The 20910-nt window shown below is 42.2% G+C and overlaps 3 protein-coding genes across 3 annotated transcripts in view; all 3 read left to right on the forward strand.

Moving 5' to 3' along the window:
• The first annotated feature begins 109 nt into the window (after positions 1–109).
• LOC136783956 (SPEG neighbor protein-like) lies at positions 110–10670 on the forward strand. The gene is made up of 6 exons (XM_066744369.1): positions 110–1053; positions 2085–2251; positions 5652–5862; positions 6305–6432; positions 6575–6743; positions 7989–10670. Exons 1-6 carry the CDS (start codon positions 1014–1016, stop codon positions 8093–8095), a joined length of 822 nt encoding a protein of 273 aa, XP_066600466.1. The 5' UTR covers positions 110–1013; the 3' UTR covers positions 8096–10670.
• An 887-nt stretch (positions 10671–11557) lies between these two features.
• On the forward strand, positions 11558–13155 carry Mat1 (CDK-activating kinase assembly factor). Its single transcript, XM_066747004.1, has 2 exons — positions 11558–11887; positions 11962–13155. Exons 1-2 carry the CDS (start codon positions 11764–11766, stop codon positions 12801–12803), a joined length of 966 nt encoding a protein of 321 aa, XP_066603101.1. The 5' UTR covers positions 11558–11763; the 3' UTR covers positions 12804–13155.
• A 1838-nt stretch (positions 13156–14993) lies between these two features.
• Positions 14994–20910, forward strand: part of LOC136785965 (protein Wnt-4-like) — a 29968-nt gene continuing 24051 nt past the window's right edge. The window contains exon 1 of the mRNA XM_066747356.1: positions 14994–16025. Coding sequence (XP_066603453.1) covers positions 15949–16025 — 77 coding nt within the window. The 5' untranslated portion in view covers positions 14994–15948. The remainder of the gene's footprint in view (positions 16026–20910) is intronic.

A 20910-nucleotide genomic window follows, 5' to 3' on the forward strand; every position in this document is an offset into this window, starting at 1 on the left:
ATACACGCACGTAACACGCACACGTCCGGTATCGCACCACCCTGCACACCCTGCACCCAACCCAGGATCCATCCACCACTGTGAGAGGAGAGAGTCGTGAGTGTAGTGCAGCATAAGGCTAACGACGCGAGTCGGTCGGTAGTGAGCACTCGGCACCCGACTCTGCCACCAGTCGCCACTTGTCGGTCGTCTCCGAGTAATACTCCCAACACCCAGTGTGTCAGCCTAGAGGAGAATCTTGCTTTTGCGTACTCCTTCCTTCTGTACCTACCACCCTATAGCCCCCTCTCACTCTCCGTCTTTCTCCCTCTCTGTTTCGTAGTACCAGTAAAGTTTTCACTCACTTTGACCAAGTGCGACACTCGACGGAGTGTGAGGGAAAATTCATGTTTCGCCGGGGTGCGACAGAATGTTGAGAGAGAGAGAGAGATAGAGAGAGGGAAGGAGAAAGAGAAAGAGGGGCAGAGAGTCTGAAAGGCGTTTGTATTGAGGAGAGATAGAGGAGAGGGGAGAAAATTAGGGAAGGAGAGAGAAAAGTCAGTGTTGGAAATCGAATCGGACTGGATAGCGGATGGTAGTACGGGCCGGGTCGAGTCGGGTCGGTTGGGCCGGGACGAACAAAAACGCATGGGGCAGGGGCACGCCTCAATTCGGCCGAAAAGAATTCGGGCTCGGCGTGTAAGAGGCGAAAGACGAGCGTCCTCTGTGCAGAATAATGTTTATCCTTCGAGTTATCGTTGTCTGCCTCGGTGCAGGAGATTCTTGTATATACTATACGACGGGAGCGTCTTTCGAGTGGATGTAATGCTCCAGGTCTGTGTTATTGTTGATACATGTAAAGCTCGCCTTCTTTCCTCGCCCTTTCCGAGGACTTTGACTGAAACTTCGCCAAATGATCTCTCTTCGTTAAGAGAAACCAGTGAATGTTTCTTCTCTCCTGAAACGGAAGAATAAAGAAGACAAGTTGATCGAGCGTTATCTTGAGAGCTGACTATGAGAGAGCGAAGCAAAACATGAAGGGTTTAATGTTGACCCTGGCTTTGCTTTTTGTTGGTAAGCGATACTTCACGTCACGATTGGACGATTATTGTCCGCATTTACTTGAAAATTTCATTGCTATATACCCTATACAGACGTTTCGTTTAACATCGCGATATAGAACTATAGGCAAGGAAATGGTGGAATTAAATTGTCGCCATCGAGCTTTTTACTTATCGAGAGAATCTTTATTACAGAGATTAGTTAATTGAGCATGGAATAGTGGTAGAGCTATTTATCATTTTTCGAAGGCTATTTATATATTAAATAAATGAAGTGCGCGAAGCATGTGTAGTTTGATAAATACATATTGGACGCTAGGAGAGTCTCGTGGGTGCGATAAGTCGATAATGAACAATCGATAGACAGGGTTGGGCACACGCGTACTTTAAACTTGAACGATAATCCGAAATCAAAGCTTAATCGATGATGGAAATTCATGATAGCGATCCGCGCTGTTAAAGTTTTTCATCTCTGTTTGTTGTACAACCCATTTGCAATAATCAACTTTTTGAAAGGACCGAATAAACAAAAAGTGTAGAATCCGTGAAAATTCGCACTTTGATTTGTGTCCAATTAAGAAATTCCGGATGTGAATTGTTGGGAGAAAAGCAGGCTTCTTCTATAGGTCCCTAATTATAAAGTCTACGGTTCGTTTGTTTGCTGTTGATTTCAGTAAAATTTCACTCGCGCGGTACTCGCTATATGCAGAGAAACATTCGTTTTTAATCCAGTCTTTAATGTGAGGGATTTCAATGTTTTTGCGCAATCCGCTTGAGTTTTATGAATGAATAAATAATTTTAACAACGCGTGATAGCCGTCGATATTGCGGGCAGATGGTATTAAATCCATATATAAACAGCGCGATACGCGGTGTAACATGATTGATTTGACGAGAGTGTGGTATGTAAAATGAATCCATGCGATTGAAGTTATTTGAGAATGGGGATTTATCTTTGATCCCCTATTTTTCTCTCGATAGTTTAAACCGTATAAAATTTTATACAGAGCATAGAATGTAATGGAATTGAATTGTTGTGCGAAGCTCAAAGGCCTGGTCGGTGCACGAACAATCAGGAGCATGGGAGTCGTGCTTTGGAGCCGTTGGATCGAGGACCTTACTTTGACATTTCTGCCTCGCGTAACGTGACAGCTCTGGTCGGCAAGACAGCTACTCTCACGTGTCGCGTTAGAAATTTGGGCGATAGAACGGTAAGCATAAATCGATAATTACTCTCTCTCTCTCTCTCTCACACACACTCAAACCCCAATTACTTTCCGCCCCACATCGTTTCTCTCCTGCCCCCCCTCCCCCCCCCCTCTACCCTCTCCCCACGTCCCACCTTAATTAACCACTCTCCTACCCCTTTATGGCTCTCTAAACGATCGCAATTTTTCCCCATATCTCTCAGCTTTCAATTTTCTCGAATAAATTGTTGAAATTTCCACCCACGGTAGAGGTTTCTTAATTAATAATTTAACTTTAACTCTATTTCACTGATAGAGCAGCTTGCCTCAAGCGGCTCTGTAATGCAGTATTATATTATTTTCTGATAATTAAGGAGGTTTTGGAATGCGGCTTTTCTTTGAAGCTGCACTGCTGCTCGACGGTTAAACGTTTTTAATTTAGCCCTCGATGCTTGAGAAGCTTTGACGTGTACTATATATACGGGGGAGGATGAAAAATGTATTTTTCTTTTATTTTTTATTTTTTTTGGGTTTATTCGTGAATTTGTCGTGAAGGAAATATAACCTGCAGTTATGTTTTATAGAGTATTCTGGTCCTGAGGCAGAAATTTCTTGCTTCTCTCTCTCTCTCTCTCTCTGATATTAAATGTTGCTTTTGCACGAGGAAAAGTTTGAGATATCAGCGTAGTATATGCATCAGGCAGGTGGATCAGAACGGCTAATAATAATCTCTTCGTTGTTTAGAATTACGAGTCTTTTTTAAAATGACAAAATGGTCAATGGCATGTATTATACGTCATGATTGCTGCATGATATAATTACTCGTTAAGAAAGAAATCAGAGTATATATATATAGTATTACATAAATATAAATATAAAAAGTAAAATGGCCATAGTTAATTAAATGGATGCATTAGGAGCAATAAAAGGTGTAATATTAATACTTTCTCGACTAATCCGCTGGGCAAATACAAACGGAGTTGCCCGAAGCGAGAGAAATTTCAAAGTTTGCAGAGTATTTTAAAAAGCTTAGCGTGTACGCTACGTGAATATTAAATTTTCGCAGCTACAAAGCAAAGTAAAATTCTGACAGCTCAACGAACCAATGAGCCTCGCAGGAAGCATAAATTTAATCTATCGATTTGTTTTGGATCTCGTTAATTGTGATAATGCTTTCGACGAAATTCTGACGTCGGTTTATTTTGATTTATTAGACGCATGGGAGGAGAAATAAATTCAATGAAATTTGCTCGTATTAAAGGAAGAAAAGTATATATATAGTCATAAGAAGTTTAATTCCGCAAGGCCCATTTGGCAATATCCATCTTCCTCATTTTTTCTCAGCGACGTGTCGCCGGTGTCGCCTTTCAGCCACCATCACACGCTCCCCCCCCCCCCTCCCCCTCCCCTCTCCTCTCCATCCTTTTCCTCTTTGCAACAAAATTCTCCACTTGTGATTTAATGCGACTCTTGATTAATTATGGAAACGATTTTAACGAATATCACCATAAATAACGGATTACATCATTGTTTCCCCCAGAAAATAATGAATTCTAGTCGTGAGACGGGGAATCGAGGACAGCAGTTTTCTTGTACTACATTCCATTATTAAATCATGAATAAGCTCGTTGAGTACCAGTAACAGGTTACATATACTATTTTATACATACACAAACGCGCAAATATACATGCAGAAATATACACATATACAGCAGGAGCGCGCATAATAAATATACACAAAGTTATGTACGTATATATATATATATATGTACATAAGTTTACACATGTATACTATAGCTTGTGTATAGTATATAAAATACGTGTATATAATAACAATGGAGTGGTATAAGTTTGTTTGCACAAGGCAAAGTACTGGAAGTTAGTGATCCTGGTCGGAATACGAGAGGCATGATTTCTATGAAAAGAGAACTGCTTCACCCATCCTCCCCAAGTTTGCCGAGTTCACAGAACAAATAAGTTGGTGGTGCATTCACGCCAAGAGGAAAATATTGCCGAGAGTAGCGAAGTAAAGAAGACTCGTCCGAAGCACCGGCATCAACCCTCCAGCTTTTTCACACTACCCTTTACATATTTCTCTACTATGCACATATAACATCTATAACATTTATATATATCTATAGCGTATATCAAACTAAACCAGTCCACCAGAGTGAAAAATTTTAGCCATACCATATATGTATATGTATACTAATGCATCGTTTCAATAGCTTATACATATATATATATATATATATATATATATGTATAAGAAAAGTAATCTTGCACGGTTACCTTTGACGCCTTTGACTATATTTTACACACAGACTATTGAAATTTATTCTTCTCGCGCTAATTCTTCCTCCTCGGTATTATCAAGAGAGACCTTAGTGTCTCGAGTGTCTCGAGTATCTCGGCGGAACAAGTACATGAAAAAATGGCCGTTGAGACGCTCTACCACCTTATATATATATATATATATATATACAGAGTGGCGCACCGAAAAAGTAACATATAATTGCGTATTCTCGGCAAACGCGTTCATTTGCAGAGAAATTCTTGCGGACGCGCGAATTTATGCTTCGAGGGGGAAATGACGTAACTGGATAAAAAAATTCTAACCGGAGTGTAAGATGGAGGAAGTTGCAAAGGTGCATGACTTTGACTTTTTTCAAATGTGAAACCGTCTATTTTTTATCGCGTATACTCTTGCAATTTAAAACTTTTCAAAATAGCGTATTAATTTATCATTTGGTCGAGTGGCGCGCTAGATATTTCAATTTGAAATTTCTCATAGATGTGGGTTATGGGCGGAGTAGTGTGCGCGACTCTTACGCATACACGCGTAGCATCGCTCATCCATAAGCCATAAGTTTTAAATTGAAATATCTAGCGAACCACTGGGTGAAAAGATAAATTAATATAGTGTTTTGGACAGCTGCTGAGATAAGCTGTAAAAGTGTGCAATAAAAAATGGGGGGGGGGGGGGTGTGTTTCATTGAAAAAATTCGAGATGACCTTTGCAACTCGCATCTTTCTCCTCTATAACTAGAATATTTTTATATAGTTATTTTATAGTCCCTCTCGAAGAGCATAAATTGATACGTTGGAATATTTTTGTGAAAAATGTTTGTTGTGTGCAAGCTTGCTGGAAGTACATCTGTTACTTTTTGGGTGCACCGCTCTCTCTCTCTATATATATATATATATATATATATAGAGAGAGAGAGGCACGTACACCAAGTTAGTAAATCCCCAGCTTTTTTAAGCGCTGCTCGAACATTCGTCTGACAATTTACTTTAGGAAAGTTCAATTAAACTCTTGGCAAGAGGAAAGTTAACTGTTGCTTCGAGATTGAGAGGTCGAGTTCTCTCTTTGAAGTTGATCAGGAGAAAAGTAGAAAATTTGTATCCATTCGTTGCGCAGGTATCCTGGGTGAGACATCGAGATATTCACCTTTTGACCGTTGGAACGGAGACTTACACTTCTGATCAACGTTTCATCGCTTCGCACTCGGCGAGGACCGAGGACTGGATTCTGCAAGTTAAATATCCACAGAAACGAGACTCTGGTATATACGAGTGCCAAGTGTCAACAACGCCCCCTATCGGTCACTCGATGCATCTCTCCGTAGTTGGTGGGTAATATATAGATATAATATATACACTATAATCTTGCAATTACTTTGAAAACACTCGAAAAGCTCCTGTAAACTCCTTCTGGAATAAACCAGACTCGTTTGTGTGTGCTGGGGGCAATCAATTATCCAACCTTACCACGATAACACTTTTTTTTCTTTTCTTTAAATAACTGCTCTCTCTCTCTCTTCCTAGCATTATAACTTTGCCACTTTTAGAGCATTCCGGAGTTTTTACAAGTTTGGCCATTAATATAATGATACAGTGGTACTTGCGAAAGCTTATCGATCGCAGAGATCTTTGCTGAATCTCCCTGCACGGGAATCAATTGACTCGATTTGCCGGCGGTGTTGCGTGTGTGCACGACCGCGTTGACCCGAATTTCCGGCTAAACTGTCGTTTCCCCCGATCGATAAAAATGTTTTTCTTATATGAATGCAGAGCCAGTGACTACAATCGTCGGCGAGCCAGAAATGTATATAAATAAAGGTAGCACGATGAATTTGACATGCGTCGTACGTCACAGTCCAGAGCCACCACCTGCTATTTATTGGACGCACGATCACGAGGTACGTTTCAATTTGATCCGATCAATTACCGAAGCTCCGCCGTATATATATATGTGTGTGTATACGACGATCTAGCTATGAAGAGCGATTAATTACAAGAGTGAAAAAGCTTTAAAAGATGTGATTTTCTCTGTCGGAACAGGAGATCAATTACGACAGTCCACGTGGTGGGGTTTCGGTGATCACGGAAAAGGGCGAAATAACGACATCGTATCTTCTTGTACAACGTGCGCAGCCTGCAGACAGCGGACATTACACCTGTCACCCGAGTAATGCCAATACCAAGACTGTCTCTGTTCACGTGCTCAATGGTATGTACATCTTGTCCCATCTACTTTTATCTCTCCTTCCACACACACACACACACACATGCATAGAATGGAATAGAATACATCTCTCTAACGTTCCTTCTCATCCGCCCCCCCTACCCAACCAACCAACCAAATCCACATCCCTATATATACCAACCAACTCCTAGTCTCCCACACCCACCCACCCACCTAAAGAAAATCTTTGGAAATTCAAGCTGCGTTCGAATTTCATAGCTTTTTAAAGTCATGACCTTAAGTCAATCGATAAATTGGAAGTCAGCCAGGACCTGTACTCCGTTATCAAATCTTCCTCCCCCTTCCGACAATCTCAGTTTTCTTCTCTCGATGCAGCAGAATGGCGGATATGGTGTATAGAGTAATACTGTATATATACCACGTCATATTACAATCTACGTACACTGTATATATATATACGTGTCCGTGTGTGTGTGTGTGTGCAGTATTCGTGGCTGTCCTAAAACGCCTGATCTCGATCCAGACGTTGATTTATATTTCAAGCTGTTGTATACTCTATATATATGTTGGATGGATCGCTGGCCGAAGGACCGATGACCGAAATTTCTTCTGTTTACTTAAGCATATATCTGACAAGTTCCAAAGTGCTTCGATCCAGCACTGACCTATATTCGATTATGCCTCGGCACACTGGATCAAACTACGACTGCTATTGTAATCGAGCTGTAGCTTTAAAGCCAAACCTCGGTAATCCCCCGGCTATTGACAATAACAACAAAATCCCGATACTGTTCCGCTTCGCTACTTTTAGCGCAAAAATTCAATATTCCATTGAGCGCTTTAATCGCAAACTACAAACTGCTCACTTTTCCCTCGTGCCCTTGCACTTTTTTCAGCCCCAGAATCCACTTTTCCACTCGACTCTCTTCTCTGCTCTTTTGCTCTTTTGTTTATTACTTTTGACAGATTCGTCTCGTAGATTAATTAACGATTCACGAACAGCTTTCAAAGGATACTTAATTCTATCAACGCGAGCTACGAGAGGAATCTAAGCTCCTTACAGGATTATTCAGGAATTAGTGATATAATTGTTAGAACGCTTTGGCTCCAAGCTTCAACGCTCGAATATATAAATTATAATATACTCCATCTTCGTTTGTATACTGCCCTTTGTATATATATATATATATATAGTATTAATTAACGTGCGGCTGTGTTTAGTGTGAGTATCTAACATTTTTTTTATTTACACGATCAATCGAACAATAGGAGAGCATCCAGCAGCCATGCAGCACGGTGGTCAATTGAGGATCGCCAATCCACCGTTCGTAATTTTTCTGACGACCCTACTGGCTTTTCTGAATCATCGAAATTGAAATTGATTGACATCCATTCCGGAGCTACTCTGCAACGGGTTCCATTAACCGGAATAAACGAAATCAATATACATATAGAGATTCTGTACATATATGCATAAAAATACGTATACACGCACGAGTGCATGTTATTATACATATACGTAATAAGACGTCCATATTAACGAATCTGTATACCCACGGTAAGCACATCGAGATGTAACGAGGCGTCCGCAAAAGCATACGAATCTTCCAAGTCTCTTCGATCGTTTTCGAGCACGGTGAAAGTAAATCGAAGAAAAGAACCACAATGTAAAAATACCAACGGCAGCCTGCTGCAACCTAAATTAAGCTATAATTATATTGTTAGTTGCGCGAGCATTGATAATTTACTCGACGGAGGCGAAAATTAAATAAACTGTGTTATGCGAAGAAACGAAAAAAAAAGAAAAAAAAACAAGAAATTTCATTAAATAAAATAAACTCTACAGTGTTATTACATCAATGACTCGCATGCATTTTTAACGTGTACATATATAATAATATATATATATAACTTTTTAATAATTATTTTAGTTATTTAGCTTTTATCTCGTAATAACGATGTATGAATTTAATTAAAAAGTAACTGTATGGAAAGGGGCGTGCATATCGATCCAGAGTTCACTTACCAGTTTTTCCTTTTAAAAGATTTCACCAGGGAATAACGTTTTAATTTGACTGTATTTCGCTGCTCTTAAGTCGACGATGTGCACGTTTCGATAGATTCAAGAGATTTCTCGACTGTTTAAGTATTATGTCACTGTATATAAGTCTGCTACATACCCGACACGAAACAACATATAACGTTAAGAAGATTTAAGCTGTACCAATTTCAGTCAATTATTGACAGTAATTGGACGTGTATATACTCGATAAGGCATCTCAAGACCACTTTTAATGAGCGGATTACTTTTATGATAATGATGCTGCACTGCAGTTTATTTCCCTTTTGTTGCAATTTTCTCCAAACGCCATATTATTAGACATTCTGTTTGCTATAAAAATCGATTGTGCACCGAATGACTTATTTGTTAGTGATAGGGAGGAAGTATCAAATCTTTATTATGTAATTATGATCTAACGGAGAATGTTGCCTTTCTATTTTCTAAATAGAAAAATATACTGAAAACAGCGTACAAAGTGGAAAATTTACTTTTATCGGAAGCTCGTTAGAGTATTACACGTGAGTCTATAGTGAATAGAGATATGCATATACGTATACGCGCAGAGGTGTGAGCTACGTTATTTATCGAAGATCTTGAAGATACGGTATATATACATATATATACATATATATATATATATATATATATATATATATACCAGTATATTATAGTATGCACGGGGCCCTGGTAGAATATCCTTTTTCTCTAGGCAAAGGTGGGGTGGATCTATGTATATGGGGGAAGGTGGTATAAGGAAGGCTGATTTACGTTATCCAGCGTATTCAATGAATTCCAATGTACCTTATCGTGAATTTGGATTTACACGCAGTTTCCATTTCTCTAGATACCAAGCCGGCGCTGGAAAGACTTTGCCCTTCTTTCATTTGATGCAACTTGCTTTACATGCCTGTCACGCTATAAGTGAGTGAGAGAGTGAGTGAGAGAGAGAGAGAAAGAGAAAGAGAGAGGGAGAGAGAGAGAGAGAGAGAGAGAGAGAGAGAGAGAGAGAGAATACAATATCAGAGAGCGCCGAAAACGCGCGCTTTACTCCATTTTCACACAGGCTAGGCAAAAATCAAATAAAAATAATAATGACGAGCTCACTTGGGGAAAACTGCGATAATTATAGCTACGGCGACAATAATTGGCAATTTTGGAATATTCAATCGTTTTTTTTATCGAATCCATCTAATTATAAGCTAACACCGCTAAAAACGTACGTACAATAATAAAATTGAAATTTTAACTCGACTATCGATTTCCGTTTGTACGCTTGTTATAAATTTTAGATTATGAGTTAAAGAATATTTGGGTAGTTTCCCTCCATTTAATTGTTAAAGATTGAGTATTGTTAAAAACGTTATACTCTTCGTTTATATGTATATTTATTGGTAATAAGAGTTATTGTAAAAAAATATAGTACTATAATGTATGGAAATGGTACAATTTCCGCAGGACGGATGTAAAAAACTAAAATATTTCTACAGTATACATATATGTATATATACATATTGTATGGTAGCGTATACTTAAATTAAATTTTGTGTAATGATGATTTGAACCACACACATTGGGATGTCTTTGGGCTGAAACTGGCACTGTTTTTGGTTTTGCGCAATGAAGATTGTGAAACGGTAAATTAAAATCTGATGGTTAAAAAATTTCATGGGAGAGCGTGAAAGATCTCGTTTAATTCTTCTTTGTTATTATAGCATTTGCATACATACCATAGATACATTGTTTATTTAAGAAAATGCTCTGTATTTGTGCCCTCTTTGATAAGAGTTATTTTATTTGAATTATACATACATTTTTTAAAATTGATACTTTAAGGTGACGAAACATTCGACTATAAAAAGTTATACATAAACGTGTGCCAATAAAGTGGACGAGCAGTAACACTATTTTATTATATTATTTATACATAAGGGTTTCATATACCACCCTTATCGCCTCTCCTTCCGACTTCAAAGTTTACTCCTATCCATATTGATTAAATTCAACCCGTTCTTTTTGAAGTTTTATATCGTTCAATTCCAATGCAATTTGAACTTCGTCGGTAATTAATTTAGATTAATTGTAAATAAATACACTGGAAAAGAGTAGGGATCGATGCGTGTGTGGTTCGGTTATCTTTATTTTATAACCAGAAATTATGCGGGAGATTGCTCATGGTCAGATTGGCTAGCCATAGAGTGTACAAAAATATATTCCTTGTACGGTGGCGCCACCATTTCAAACTAAGTTCAGATGAGAAAATATCCGTATGGCCATCTATTAAAAGTGATGCAAAGTGATGCAAAGTAGCGATCCGTAAGTTTCACCATACAGCAGTAGTATATGTTTGATATGTATGTACATACATACTGGTACATACAGTAGTTGTATGCATGTACTACATACACGAGTGACAGGACTAAAACAAAAGACGTATGTATGTAGTGCAAGGTCGGTTCTAGGAACATTCGGTTGTAATTTAGACATATTTCGTTAAAAAAGCTATAAAACAATAGATTTCAATATGGAAATGAAATTAGATATGTAACATTAATTACGCCCGCCGCCAAGCGCGCGCGTCGACGACGACGACCACAAGGATTTCAGTTACCTTTTGTGTGCATTACCATGTTGTATACACGAAAGAAATGTAATGTTTCAATTACTTCACCGGTAGAGGGCGCTGGCAAACATTCAATTAATCACTTTCAAAAGACATTTGCAGCGCCGGCTGCTCGTGTCACCTCGTGCGCGACCACGGCGGCTAACCACGGTGCGCAAACGTTCATCAGCGATCTCCTTTCTCATATTTATGTCTTCATTGGTCTTCGTATTTGACTCTTACATGTCATACTGTAGTGTATAGTACTGTATAGCTCTATTGTATAAGAGCGGTATCGGTAAATGAAGAGATAACCTCCTCTCTCTAGTGTTTATAATAGGTGAGGTTAGTTGAGGTGGTTTAAAATATATTATTTTATAATCATGGATGATCAAGCGTGTCCAAGATGCAAAACCACCAAATATCGAAATCCATCATTAAAAATGATGGTAAATGTATGCGGACATACATTGTGCGAGAGTTGTGTGGATTTGTTATTCTTGAAAGGTATGGTTTACGCAATTGTTATCATAAACTTGATGTGGATAATGCAACACTTTAAATTGATTAAACTTTCACAGGTTCTGGAGCATGTCCAGAATGTCAGATTCCATTACGAAGAACCAATTTTCGTGTACAGATGTTCGAGGATGCAATGGTAGAAAAAGAGGTTGATATAAGAAAAAGAATTTTGCGTGACTTTAATAAGAAGGAAGAGGACTTTGAAACATTAGAAGAATACAATGATTATTTGGAGGAAATAGAGACTATAGTATATAATCTATCGAACAACATTGATGTACTAGAAACTAATAAGAAGATAGATCAATACAAGAGGGATAATAAAGAACAAATAACAAAAAATAAATCTAAGCTTGGTAGAAGGGAATTCGAATTGGATGAAATGATCGAATTAGAAAAGCAAAGGGAAGAAGAGAGAAGGTTAGAATTAGCTAAGGAGGAGGCAGAAGTCAAGAAGAAAAAGATTCGTGAGAAGGAGGCACTGATCGACGAATTGATGTTCTCCGAAGGAAATGCCAAAAATATCGTTGAAACTTTTGCACACGCAAGGCAGGTCTCTATGGAAGAAAGTAAAAATCCAGCGGCTCCTAAAATTACTCAATTCAGTACTGGCATTAAGTTTGGTAAGCAAGGAAGTCAAAACTTTATGCCATTACCAAAGGTCGAGGAGGGTCCTTTGTACTCTTACAAGCCATTGCATCAACCAACTGAAGGTCCTACCGCGCCTAACTGGAGAGAAATTCAGTCCCGAGGCTACGTTGCACACGTTCGTGCCGAAACCACAGCTGAGAGGGCAGGCGGTTTTAAGGCTCACGTAGCCTGTCTGAGAGTTTTGCAAGAAGCCATGGCTGGCTTATACCATAATCCTTCCAAGCATCAAATAGAGCTAGCCTCTATATGATTACGTATATTTTTGTAGAATTGGTTGAAGCAATTGAATAATTTCGCGCCTCCCCAAACTATTTGCATTACACCTGAAAGAGAGCAGTGTTACCGACGGAACACGCACAAGTCACTGGAAAGATGGGGTGGTAAACGATGTGCTGTTATTGGCCGAGCAAGAGGATCGAAAGAATTTAAAACTGCTGGAAAACGCGCGTCGAATGTGTGCGATGAAAATCAAGTGCCTTTGCGCCAGTAGGGAACGATGAAAATGCCAAATACTAAATATGATTACAGAAATGTATATAAAAACGATCACGACTCACAAGTATTATAGAATGTACAATAAAAATGTAACGTGTTAATTTGTATCTCAGACAAGTCTACTTGTAACTTAAATTCCTACAATTTCCTAAAAACAATTATACATAGATCAGTCATCTACTCTTATAATTATTATATACATAGTAGTAGTAGAAGAAAGTAAAGGATAAATAGGGGCAGAGAGAGAGGGATTTAAAATTGAAAATTTTTTTTGTTTCGTCGGGCGTTCGCGCGTTTACTCGGCAAATGAACTCTACGAAAAATGTTTTCGCTTGCTTTTCTTCTTTTGGTTTCGACCGCATTGTCATCGCGGTGGTTTACACACAAACGTACAAACCATCTTTACCATTACTTTGTGCGAAGCGATGTTCACCTTCGCGCAAAGGTAAACATTTCGATACATCAAAGCAGGATCTCTGAAAATACATACACAAGAGCTTCGCGCGTGTCCCGGTCTTTCGGTCTTGGTTAAAGTGGGCGATAAACATTATTGATATATATGAGAGGGGAAGGGGGGGGGGGTAGTAAACTTTTGCGATTTGGCAGAAGATGAAGGAACGTAGGCTCGAAAACACAACAATGACCGAGAGGAAAGTGAGCTTTTGCTTTAGCGCGGGGAGCCTCGGGATTATCGAGTCGTGGGTCCGAAGGTCGGTTTTGCGTAGTAGGAAATCACGGTTAACTCTGGACCGAGAGAGAAGATTTTTCGAAGAATAGAGAAGAGGGATGCGACCGCGCGGGTCGTTACGGCGGAGCGGAGAATTACCAATTCGATGGGGATAGGAAGAATCGCGTAAACTATGAAGAGAAGAACTTTTCACATCCATTGGCTGGCCGGCTCTGCGCTTTGATAGCGACGAGTTTTGTCGGGGTTCGTTTTGTTCTACGCGGTCGTTCTCCCTGATCGGAGGAGGAATGTTAGAGGGAACGGAGAGAGAAGAGCCGAAGGGAGTGAGGCGAGGAGGAGGGGAGGGGGCGGGGGGGGGGGGGGACAAGTTGAAAGTTGGTTCTCGAGGTGTTTGAGCAGCTTCGACGACTCTGGCTCCACCAGTAGTAGAGGTATCCGAGGAGCATTGACGCGGCTTCACAGAGCAAAAGAGAGTCTCGGTGCGGCGAGAGGGCTGCGCCACATGCCTGATTAGCTACGCAGAACGAGTGGCTGAGTTTCCTTAGGGCTACAATGGCCATCGTGCCCCCTCCCCCTGTTCTGCTGGAATAATGTTTCGCTGGTGAAAAAAAAAAAAAAAAGAAGCAAAGAGTGCACTGTGGGGATGGCACGGCATGCAAAGACGGAAGTAAGCGGAAGAGTCGATGGAGAATGATGAAGGAGGAGAGGTAGGTTTGTATGTGTATGTATAAGCAGTAGAGGTATAGGGAAGGCACACAGGTAGGGGTTGAAAACTGGAGCATATCGAGTCACCGAGATTGCGTCGAGTCTGGTTTCGTCGAATCGAGTAGCTTGCTCGAGTAGAATGGAGTGGAGTGGAGTGGCGTGGAGTGCTGTAGAGTGTATAGCAGAGTGACGTGGAGAGCGGAGTGAACGGGGTGCCGAAATGCCTAATTAACACGAGTCTCGGATTCCGAGTGGCGAGTTCGGGCTTCGGAGGTTCTGTCTTGGGAGGGCCAATGGCGATCGTTCTAACCGGCGGAAGCTCCGCCTATCGAGAGAGCTCCGTTGCGTCGTTGCCCTTTTCCTCGTGACTGCTCCGCTACGTGCTCCGTTTACTCCGGTTCGCTTCGCACTGGTCTGGAGGCAGTGCAAGTTGGCGGCCGCTAGCCGACGCTGCTCGCTCAGCACAGCTCGACCGGACGGACGAGTACTGGAAAGACTGCTGCTGCCCTGCCAGTAGTGCTGGCAACTATCGCTCTCTCCGTGGCTCGGTGCTAGTGTGTGCTACTCGATTCGCGCTCTCGCTCGCCAAGCAACGTCCCAGCAGCCAGCCACCAGGCCACCACTCACCAGTCGCATCGCACAGTCCGCACGCGAACCTTCGCCGCGCGAACCTCGTCTCGTCGCGACCGCCGGAGAAGGCTCCTCTCTTCACGCCTCGCGCGCGCGCGCGCGCGCTTCCACTCTTTCTCTCCGTCAATCTCTCCGACCTTTCTTTTCGTTCCTCTCCTCTCTCCTACCCTTTCCTATCCTCTCCCCCTCCCCCCACCCACCCACCCGCTCTTTATCTCGATCGAGTGGATGGAGAAACGTGTCCGGTGTGACGGAGGATCGAGGAAAATCTTTCTTTCCGTTGCTTCCACGTTCCTTCTTCTTCCCAAACCGTACCTATCCTCTCGTTTCATTAAACTTTCTCGCGGGGGCGTAGCGAGGAAACGGCAGAGCGAAGAAGGAAGAGGAGGCGAAGGATCTACGTGGATCGATGCTCCCTGGCTCGATCGCGAGCAAGCATGTAAAACCTCGGTGGAATCGGCGGAATCAGCGGGATCAGCGCGATACCGGAGGAGCTGAGTGTGCGAGCGCGCGCGGGCGCGCTACAGACCAATGAGAGTGGCGAAGAGAGTCGCTGGCTCGGGAAAGGTAGCGGCGCTTCGACCGAACTCTTGCTGAAATCGTCAAAGTGCGACGCAGTTTTCTCGGCTGGATCTCATCTCCGTGCACGGAGCGTCTCGCTCTGCTCGATCGACGTCAGGATGAGAGTTTGACCGTCGCTCAGGATCTCTTTTCTTTCTATCTCTCTCTCTCTCTCTCTATCTATCTCGTGCTTCCTCCTGTGCGGGCGGCCGCATCTCTGGAAAAACTGCAAGGTTCTCCGCTCGATCCGGAGGATCGTTGGACGATTCGCCGTTATTATTGTTAAGCGAGGCGTGTATAGCAGGTTCCGAGGAAGATGCGAGGACCGACGAGTCTGCTGCTATTGGCTTCCGTCTTCGTCGTCTGGCAGAACGGCGCACGGGCCAACTGGTGGTGAGTGTACCAAGCAATATCCTTTTCCATACTTTTACCATTCTGCTGCTGCTGCTCTGCCACTTACGGCTCTCCCCCTCCCCCCTCCACGCTCACTAATCGCTTACTTAGTAGCCCCATTAAACCTCCAATTAATTAAACGAGCCTCCCTGCTCGACCTTCTTTATCGCTCGCATCCTTCGCATCCTTCGCTTAATCCTCCGCGCGAGGAAATAGTAAAAGAAGACTTTGCTGAACAAGGCTAAGGCATTAGGCCTTGCTCTCCCCTCCCTCTATATCTATCTATCTATCCATCGTAGAGATTAAAATACATTTCTATATCCCCCTGGCAGAGAGTTACCTTCATTAGTGACTCGGCCCATTAAACATGGTCCAAAGGGAAAAGAAAAAGCTAGCGGTTGATGGGAAGAAAAAAGGAGAGAAATCATTTAATAAGAAGAGCCAGCGATGCATTTATACTCGCGGTCGCTACTTTAGTTTAGTATATATATAGAGTCCCTCTGGTGTTGCTCGGCCTCGCCTGCAGTTAGAGCTTTGCCAAAGAGAGAGAGAGAGAGAGAGAGAGAGAGAGAATGGCATATCGGATCGCGCGTACTTTTACCGTTACACGCATGACTTTTCGTTCTCAATTTCGTCCTTTCGCGTTTCTGTTTAATTTCTTAGCCCCTCCCCCCTCTCCCCTCTTCCCACGAGAAATCCTTCGTCCCTGATGCAGCGAGACGAAAGAACGCTCTCCGAAAAGAATCAGTAGAGCCGATGAAATCTCTGGCCAGCGGACGTTTTATTTCCCGTCGAGAAAGTTTATCCTTTTTAGCGAATTTAAATATTGCCATTACTGTCAGGACGTTTACCAATGCACTTATATCTAGAAATAAGACAGCACTCGCTCGCACTGCCTACGTCGATTGCCTATTGGCTGCAGTCGGAGAGACCAGAGTGACCGGAGCCACCGGACTGTCCGGAGGGACCGCGGAGACCTTCGCGTGGAAAAAGTGCAGACGGAACACGCTCGTCGAGCTCGATGCGCAACTCTTGCATCGCCCAACATATATATATATATATATATGCGTTTCTCTCTCCTACCGCAGTAGTCTGTGAAAATCATTCCTATTAGAGATGAACGACGACGCTGCACATATGGCACTCTTCGTCTCTATCTCGTTGCACCGTGTGCTTATTCATTTTATCAAAACCCTCCTCCTACGCGAGCACTCCGTGTCCACATCCCATAAATATTTGCAAGGAAAAATCTTGCGCTTGCAATAAACATTGACTCTGCGCTGTACGTTGTTTTCTTATATATATATACGAGTGAATGACGTGGCTTCGTATTATGCGCAGTATATGTATATAAATATAAATATGAATTACAAGTTGCACGCGTCGCTTTACGAGAAATATACAAGATTAAAGGAACGTTAGCGATGAAAAGTAATGGGCCAATTTATTTCACATATTAATCGAGCAACATTCCACAGCCCGGGCAGAGTTGTTTGCACTGAAATCCGCATACCGTATTGACATACTTTCATCATTAACGCGCTCTCGGCCATTTACATGGAATCGAAATCATATGAAAATATGACACCTAGGCGCCTTATCTTAATTACTAATTTATTCGGATTATTAATTAGTCTGGGATATAAAGCGAGGGAGAAAAAGTGGTCGATACTTTATTGGAAATCACTGCTGATGGCTGCGACGGCCGTTGATCGTATTTCCTGTGCAATGCAATGATTAAATGTTAAGAGTACGATTTTCATTTAAAGCTTATTCCGATAACGGATCGTCTATGAATAGACGGCGTATCGCACCGAGATTTATGGCGAATCGAGTTTATGATTGTATAAACGCTGTGTGTATAACGTGTACACTAGCTACATACATATATATATATATATATACTAGCTGCTGGATGGACGAATCAACCTATGCCGTTTAATTCCTAATTAACCTACTGTTTATGCAACAAAGAGGATTAACCAGGTTTTTTTAGAACAATTTCTCATGCATAGTCCATCGTTTGTCGAGCTAATGCTCCCTCGATAATTTCGTAGCACCGAACAGCAATCCCTGTAAGAATAAATGATACGCTCTTGTATAAAATAGATTTCGGTGATTGTTAAATTATAATTAGAAGTTTGATCGTTCTTCGGTACTGTTGAATTTCACGTGGACGTGGATGTCGCGCGCGCGGGTCACGTGTCGCGTTGTTTATATAGAGCGTATAGGGTACACAATTATTTCCATCTCTCTCTCTCTCTCTCTCTCTCTCTCCCTCTCCTATTCCATATTCGACTCGTACACATATATATATATATATATATATATACTCCGTGTCCTACGTACGTAGCAGCAATCCCTCCTCCACCTTGGGCGAGCTCAACGTTCACGGTGCGATCCTACCGTGCGGCAGATTTTATTTCCGACAAACTGGTTCCATGGGCGATTAATCGGGCCCCGCTATCATTCTCCCGTCGGCTAACCAGCCCTCTGCCTCTGCACCTTTATACATGCACGTATACGCACTCTCCTCCCCTTTCGTTTTCTCGCAAAAACACGCGCACTCGCCTAATCGTTGCTAATTACCTCCCGAAGAATTAACCAATCTCTTTCCACCCTATTCCTGTACTATATCTTCTTCTCCTGCACGCCCTACACATTCCACCCCCTCTCTCCGACTGGATAGCAACGCATTCACACACACACACACATACGCGCGCATACACAGAGATTGCTCAGCATCGACTTTCCATTTCTCGCATGGAGGTCGTTCGTTTCTCTGTTATTCGTTACCGTGACTCTCGCGTGGCAGCCGGCAACCGATCGCCTGATTAGTTTCGCTCCCGAGGCTGACATCGATCGAGCAACATGCTTAATTTTCCACCATAAACGACTGGCACAGAGCGAAGGGTGGGGAAACATGCTATGTACACTACATAGTATTATATACATTTCGGAAGGGGACTTTTACCATAAAATACGGGAGAAAGAAGAAGAGGAAGAAGAAGAAGAAGAAGAAGAGTGAGTTTCATTGGTTGTTTAATGTCCAGGTGTAGTGAAAGAATGTGGCATTGATGCTCTTCCGGTGAGAAGAATCATATATTGGGGTGGTCGCGAAGAGAGGATAATGGTAGACGATACGCGAAGCTCTACGATAAAAGATTGAACGGTCGAGGGGGGGAAGGGTGGAGGCATAGGTTATGGGACGCACGTGCGAATCGCGTTTACGAGGACGATTAAAAATCGTAATAGCCTTCGTTTTGTAGGAGAGAGCAACTGGCCATATTGCGCAATACACGCCACTCTCCCTTTTTTCATATAGCAGCAATGTGCGCGATCCTTTTTCCAGCTGACGTATACGCGTATTATCCGACGCGCACGCACTTTCACCGTTCAATCGCCGCTGAAACTGCGCTTTTAACGCGAGCTCGTAACCTCCGAAATGTCCTCAAGTACCCGAGAGCTAGTATCCTCATTTTTATCCCCGCAGTAGTGGTGCGCGGTACACGCGGCGGCCTCCGACCAAAGGGGATATTTCGTTCGTTATCCCCCGTGCACCCGTGCAGTCATCCAATCGACCGATCGACCAATCGTCATCCTTCGCGTGCTCCGCATGCACGCTGCGGCCAATCCTCTCTCGTCACTTTTAATTCCGTTGCTCGATCCTTCCAGATGTCCTCGCAATTTTCCCTACCATCCAACCATTTTTTTCCTCAAAATTCTACATTTTTCTAAGCGTTCCATTTCTTTCTCTCATGCAATTATTTACACACATATATATAAAGATACGAGGCTGGAAAGCTATACGGTTTGATATTGTCAATCGTAAATAAGTGGCTGTCCTTGAAGGACAGCAAGCTCGGAGAAATTTTTATGTAACGATTAACGTGAAATGCTAGGTTCGAGGGAGTTGATTTAAAAAAAGGAGGACTATAATGGGGAAGAAAAGCTAGAGAGAGAGAGAGAGAGAGAGAGAAAGCGTTCCGAAAAAGAGGACCCTCGGTCTACGCGTAGGCATAGATGCTCCGAGCAGTCTTCGGTTTATGGGGCCATTGGCATTTTAGCGGCCAATATGGAATATATGGTACATATATATGTATATGTATGTGTACATACACGCACGCCACTCCCCTCATCGCTGTGTCTTCTCCATCTTTCATCCCCTTCCCTCATCGCGTTTATAATCCTCCCTCCCTCATATCTTATTCCTTCTTACAGAACGCTCGTGTTTCTTCGTCATCGAATCTACGTGCCTTATCGTTGGCCAATCAGCTCAACCCCAAAGGCGCAACATCTTCTTGAAAGGTGTTATCCTCTCGCGTGCACCTATATACGTATATGTACACTAATTTCGCGCTCGTTACCCGACAATGGCTCAACTCTGCTGCTGATTCTGCTCGATTCTCCAATGTTGTTATGTGTATATATACCTACATATATAGCAAGCATAATTGCTCGATTTATACGTGTTTTGTCTGGCTCGTGGAACGGAGCTCATTAGCGGATCATGATACGCGCGCAGGACGAGGACTTTGGCCGAAAACAATGGAATATTCGAGAGAGACGCGACATGCTGGATCCTGTTATACATTGTATAGGTGCACCCTCGTCGTCATTGACGTCGTCGAATTTTTTATAAGCCAGATATAAAATGCCCGCTATATAATGTCCCTCCATCTCGTAAAAATAAAGAAATATCGCCGATCGGAGGGTCTCCCCGAATTTCTCTCTGACGGACTTTTATTTCTACGAGACGAAAGCGATATACGTATATAGTACATGTTGCGCGCGTGTAAGGAAAACGCATTTTCCAGTAAAACTTTCGGGTAAAATATGGTAGTCCAGTCTAGACTAGGGGGGGGGGGGGGATTTATTTTCACGC

The sequence above is a fragment of the Prorops nasuta genome, unplaced genomic scaffold (genome assembly GCF_024137725.1).
Source record: "Prorops nasuta isolate Cenicafe-Biocafe unplaced genomic scaffold, Cenicafe_Pnas_1.2 PNAS00003, whole genome shotgun sequence".
In the NCBI taxonomy this organism is placed as follows: Eukaryota; Metazoa; Arthropoda; class Insecta; order Hymenoptera; family Bethylidae; genus Prorops; species Prorops nasuta.

What these genes read in the sequence shown, in the direction of transcription:
- Mat1 (XM_066747004.1), top strand. Translation starts at nt 11,764, where the DNA reads ATGGATGATCAAGCGTGTCCAAGATGCAAAACCACCAAATATCGAAAT. An exon ending in GGATTTGTTATTCTTGAAAG is followed by an intron (nt 11,888 to 11,961) that starts GTATGGTTTACG and finishes AAACTTTCACAG; the next exon opens with GTTCTGGAGCATGTCCAGAA.
- LOC136783956 (XM_066744369.1), top strand. Translation starts at nt 1,014, where the DNA reads ATGAAGGGTTTAATGTTGACCCTGGCTTTGCTTTTTGTTG. An exon ending in GAAATTTGGGCGATAGAACG is followed by an intron (nt 2,252 to 5,651) that starts GTAAGCATAAAT and finishes TTCGTTGCGCAG; the next exon opens with GTATCCTGGGTGAGACATCG. An exon ending in GATGCATCTCTCCGTAGTTG is followed by an intron (nt 5,863 to 6,304) that starts GTGGGTAATATA and finishes ATATGAATGCAG; the next exon opens with AGCCAGTGACTACAATCGTC.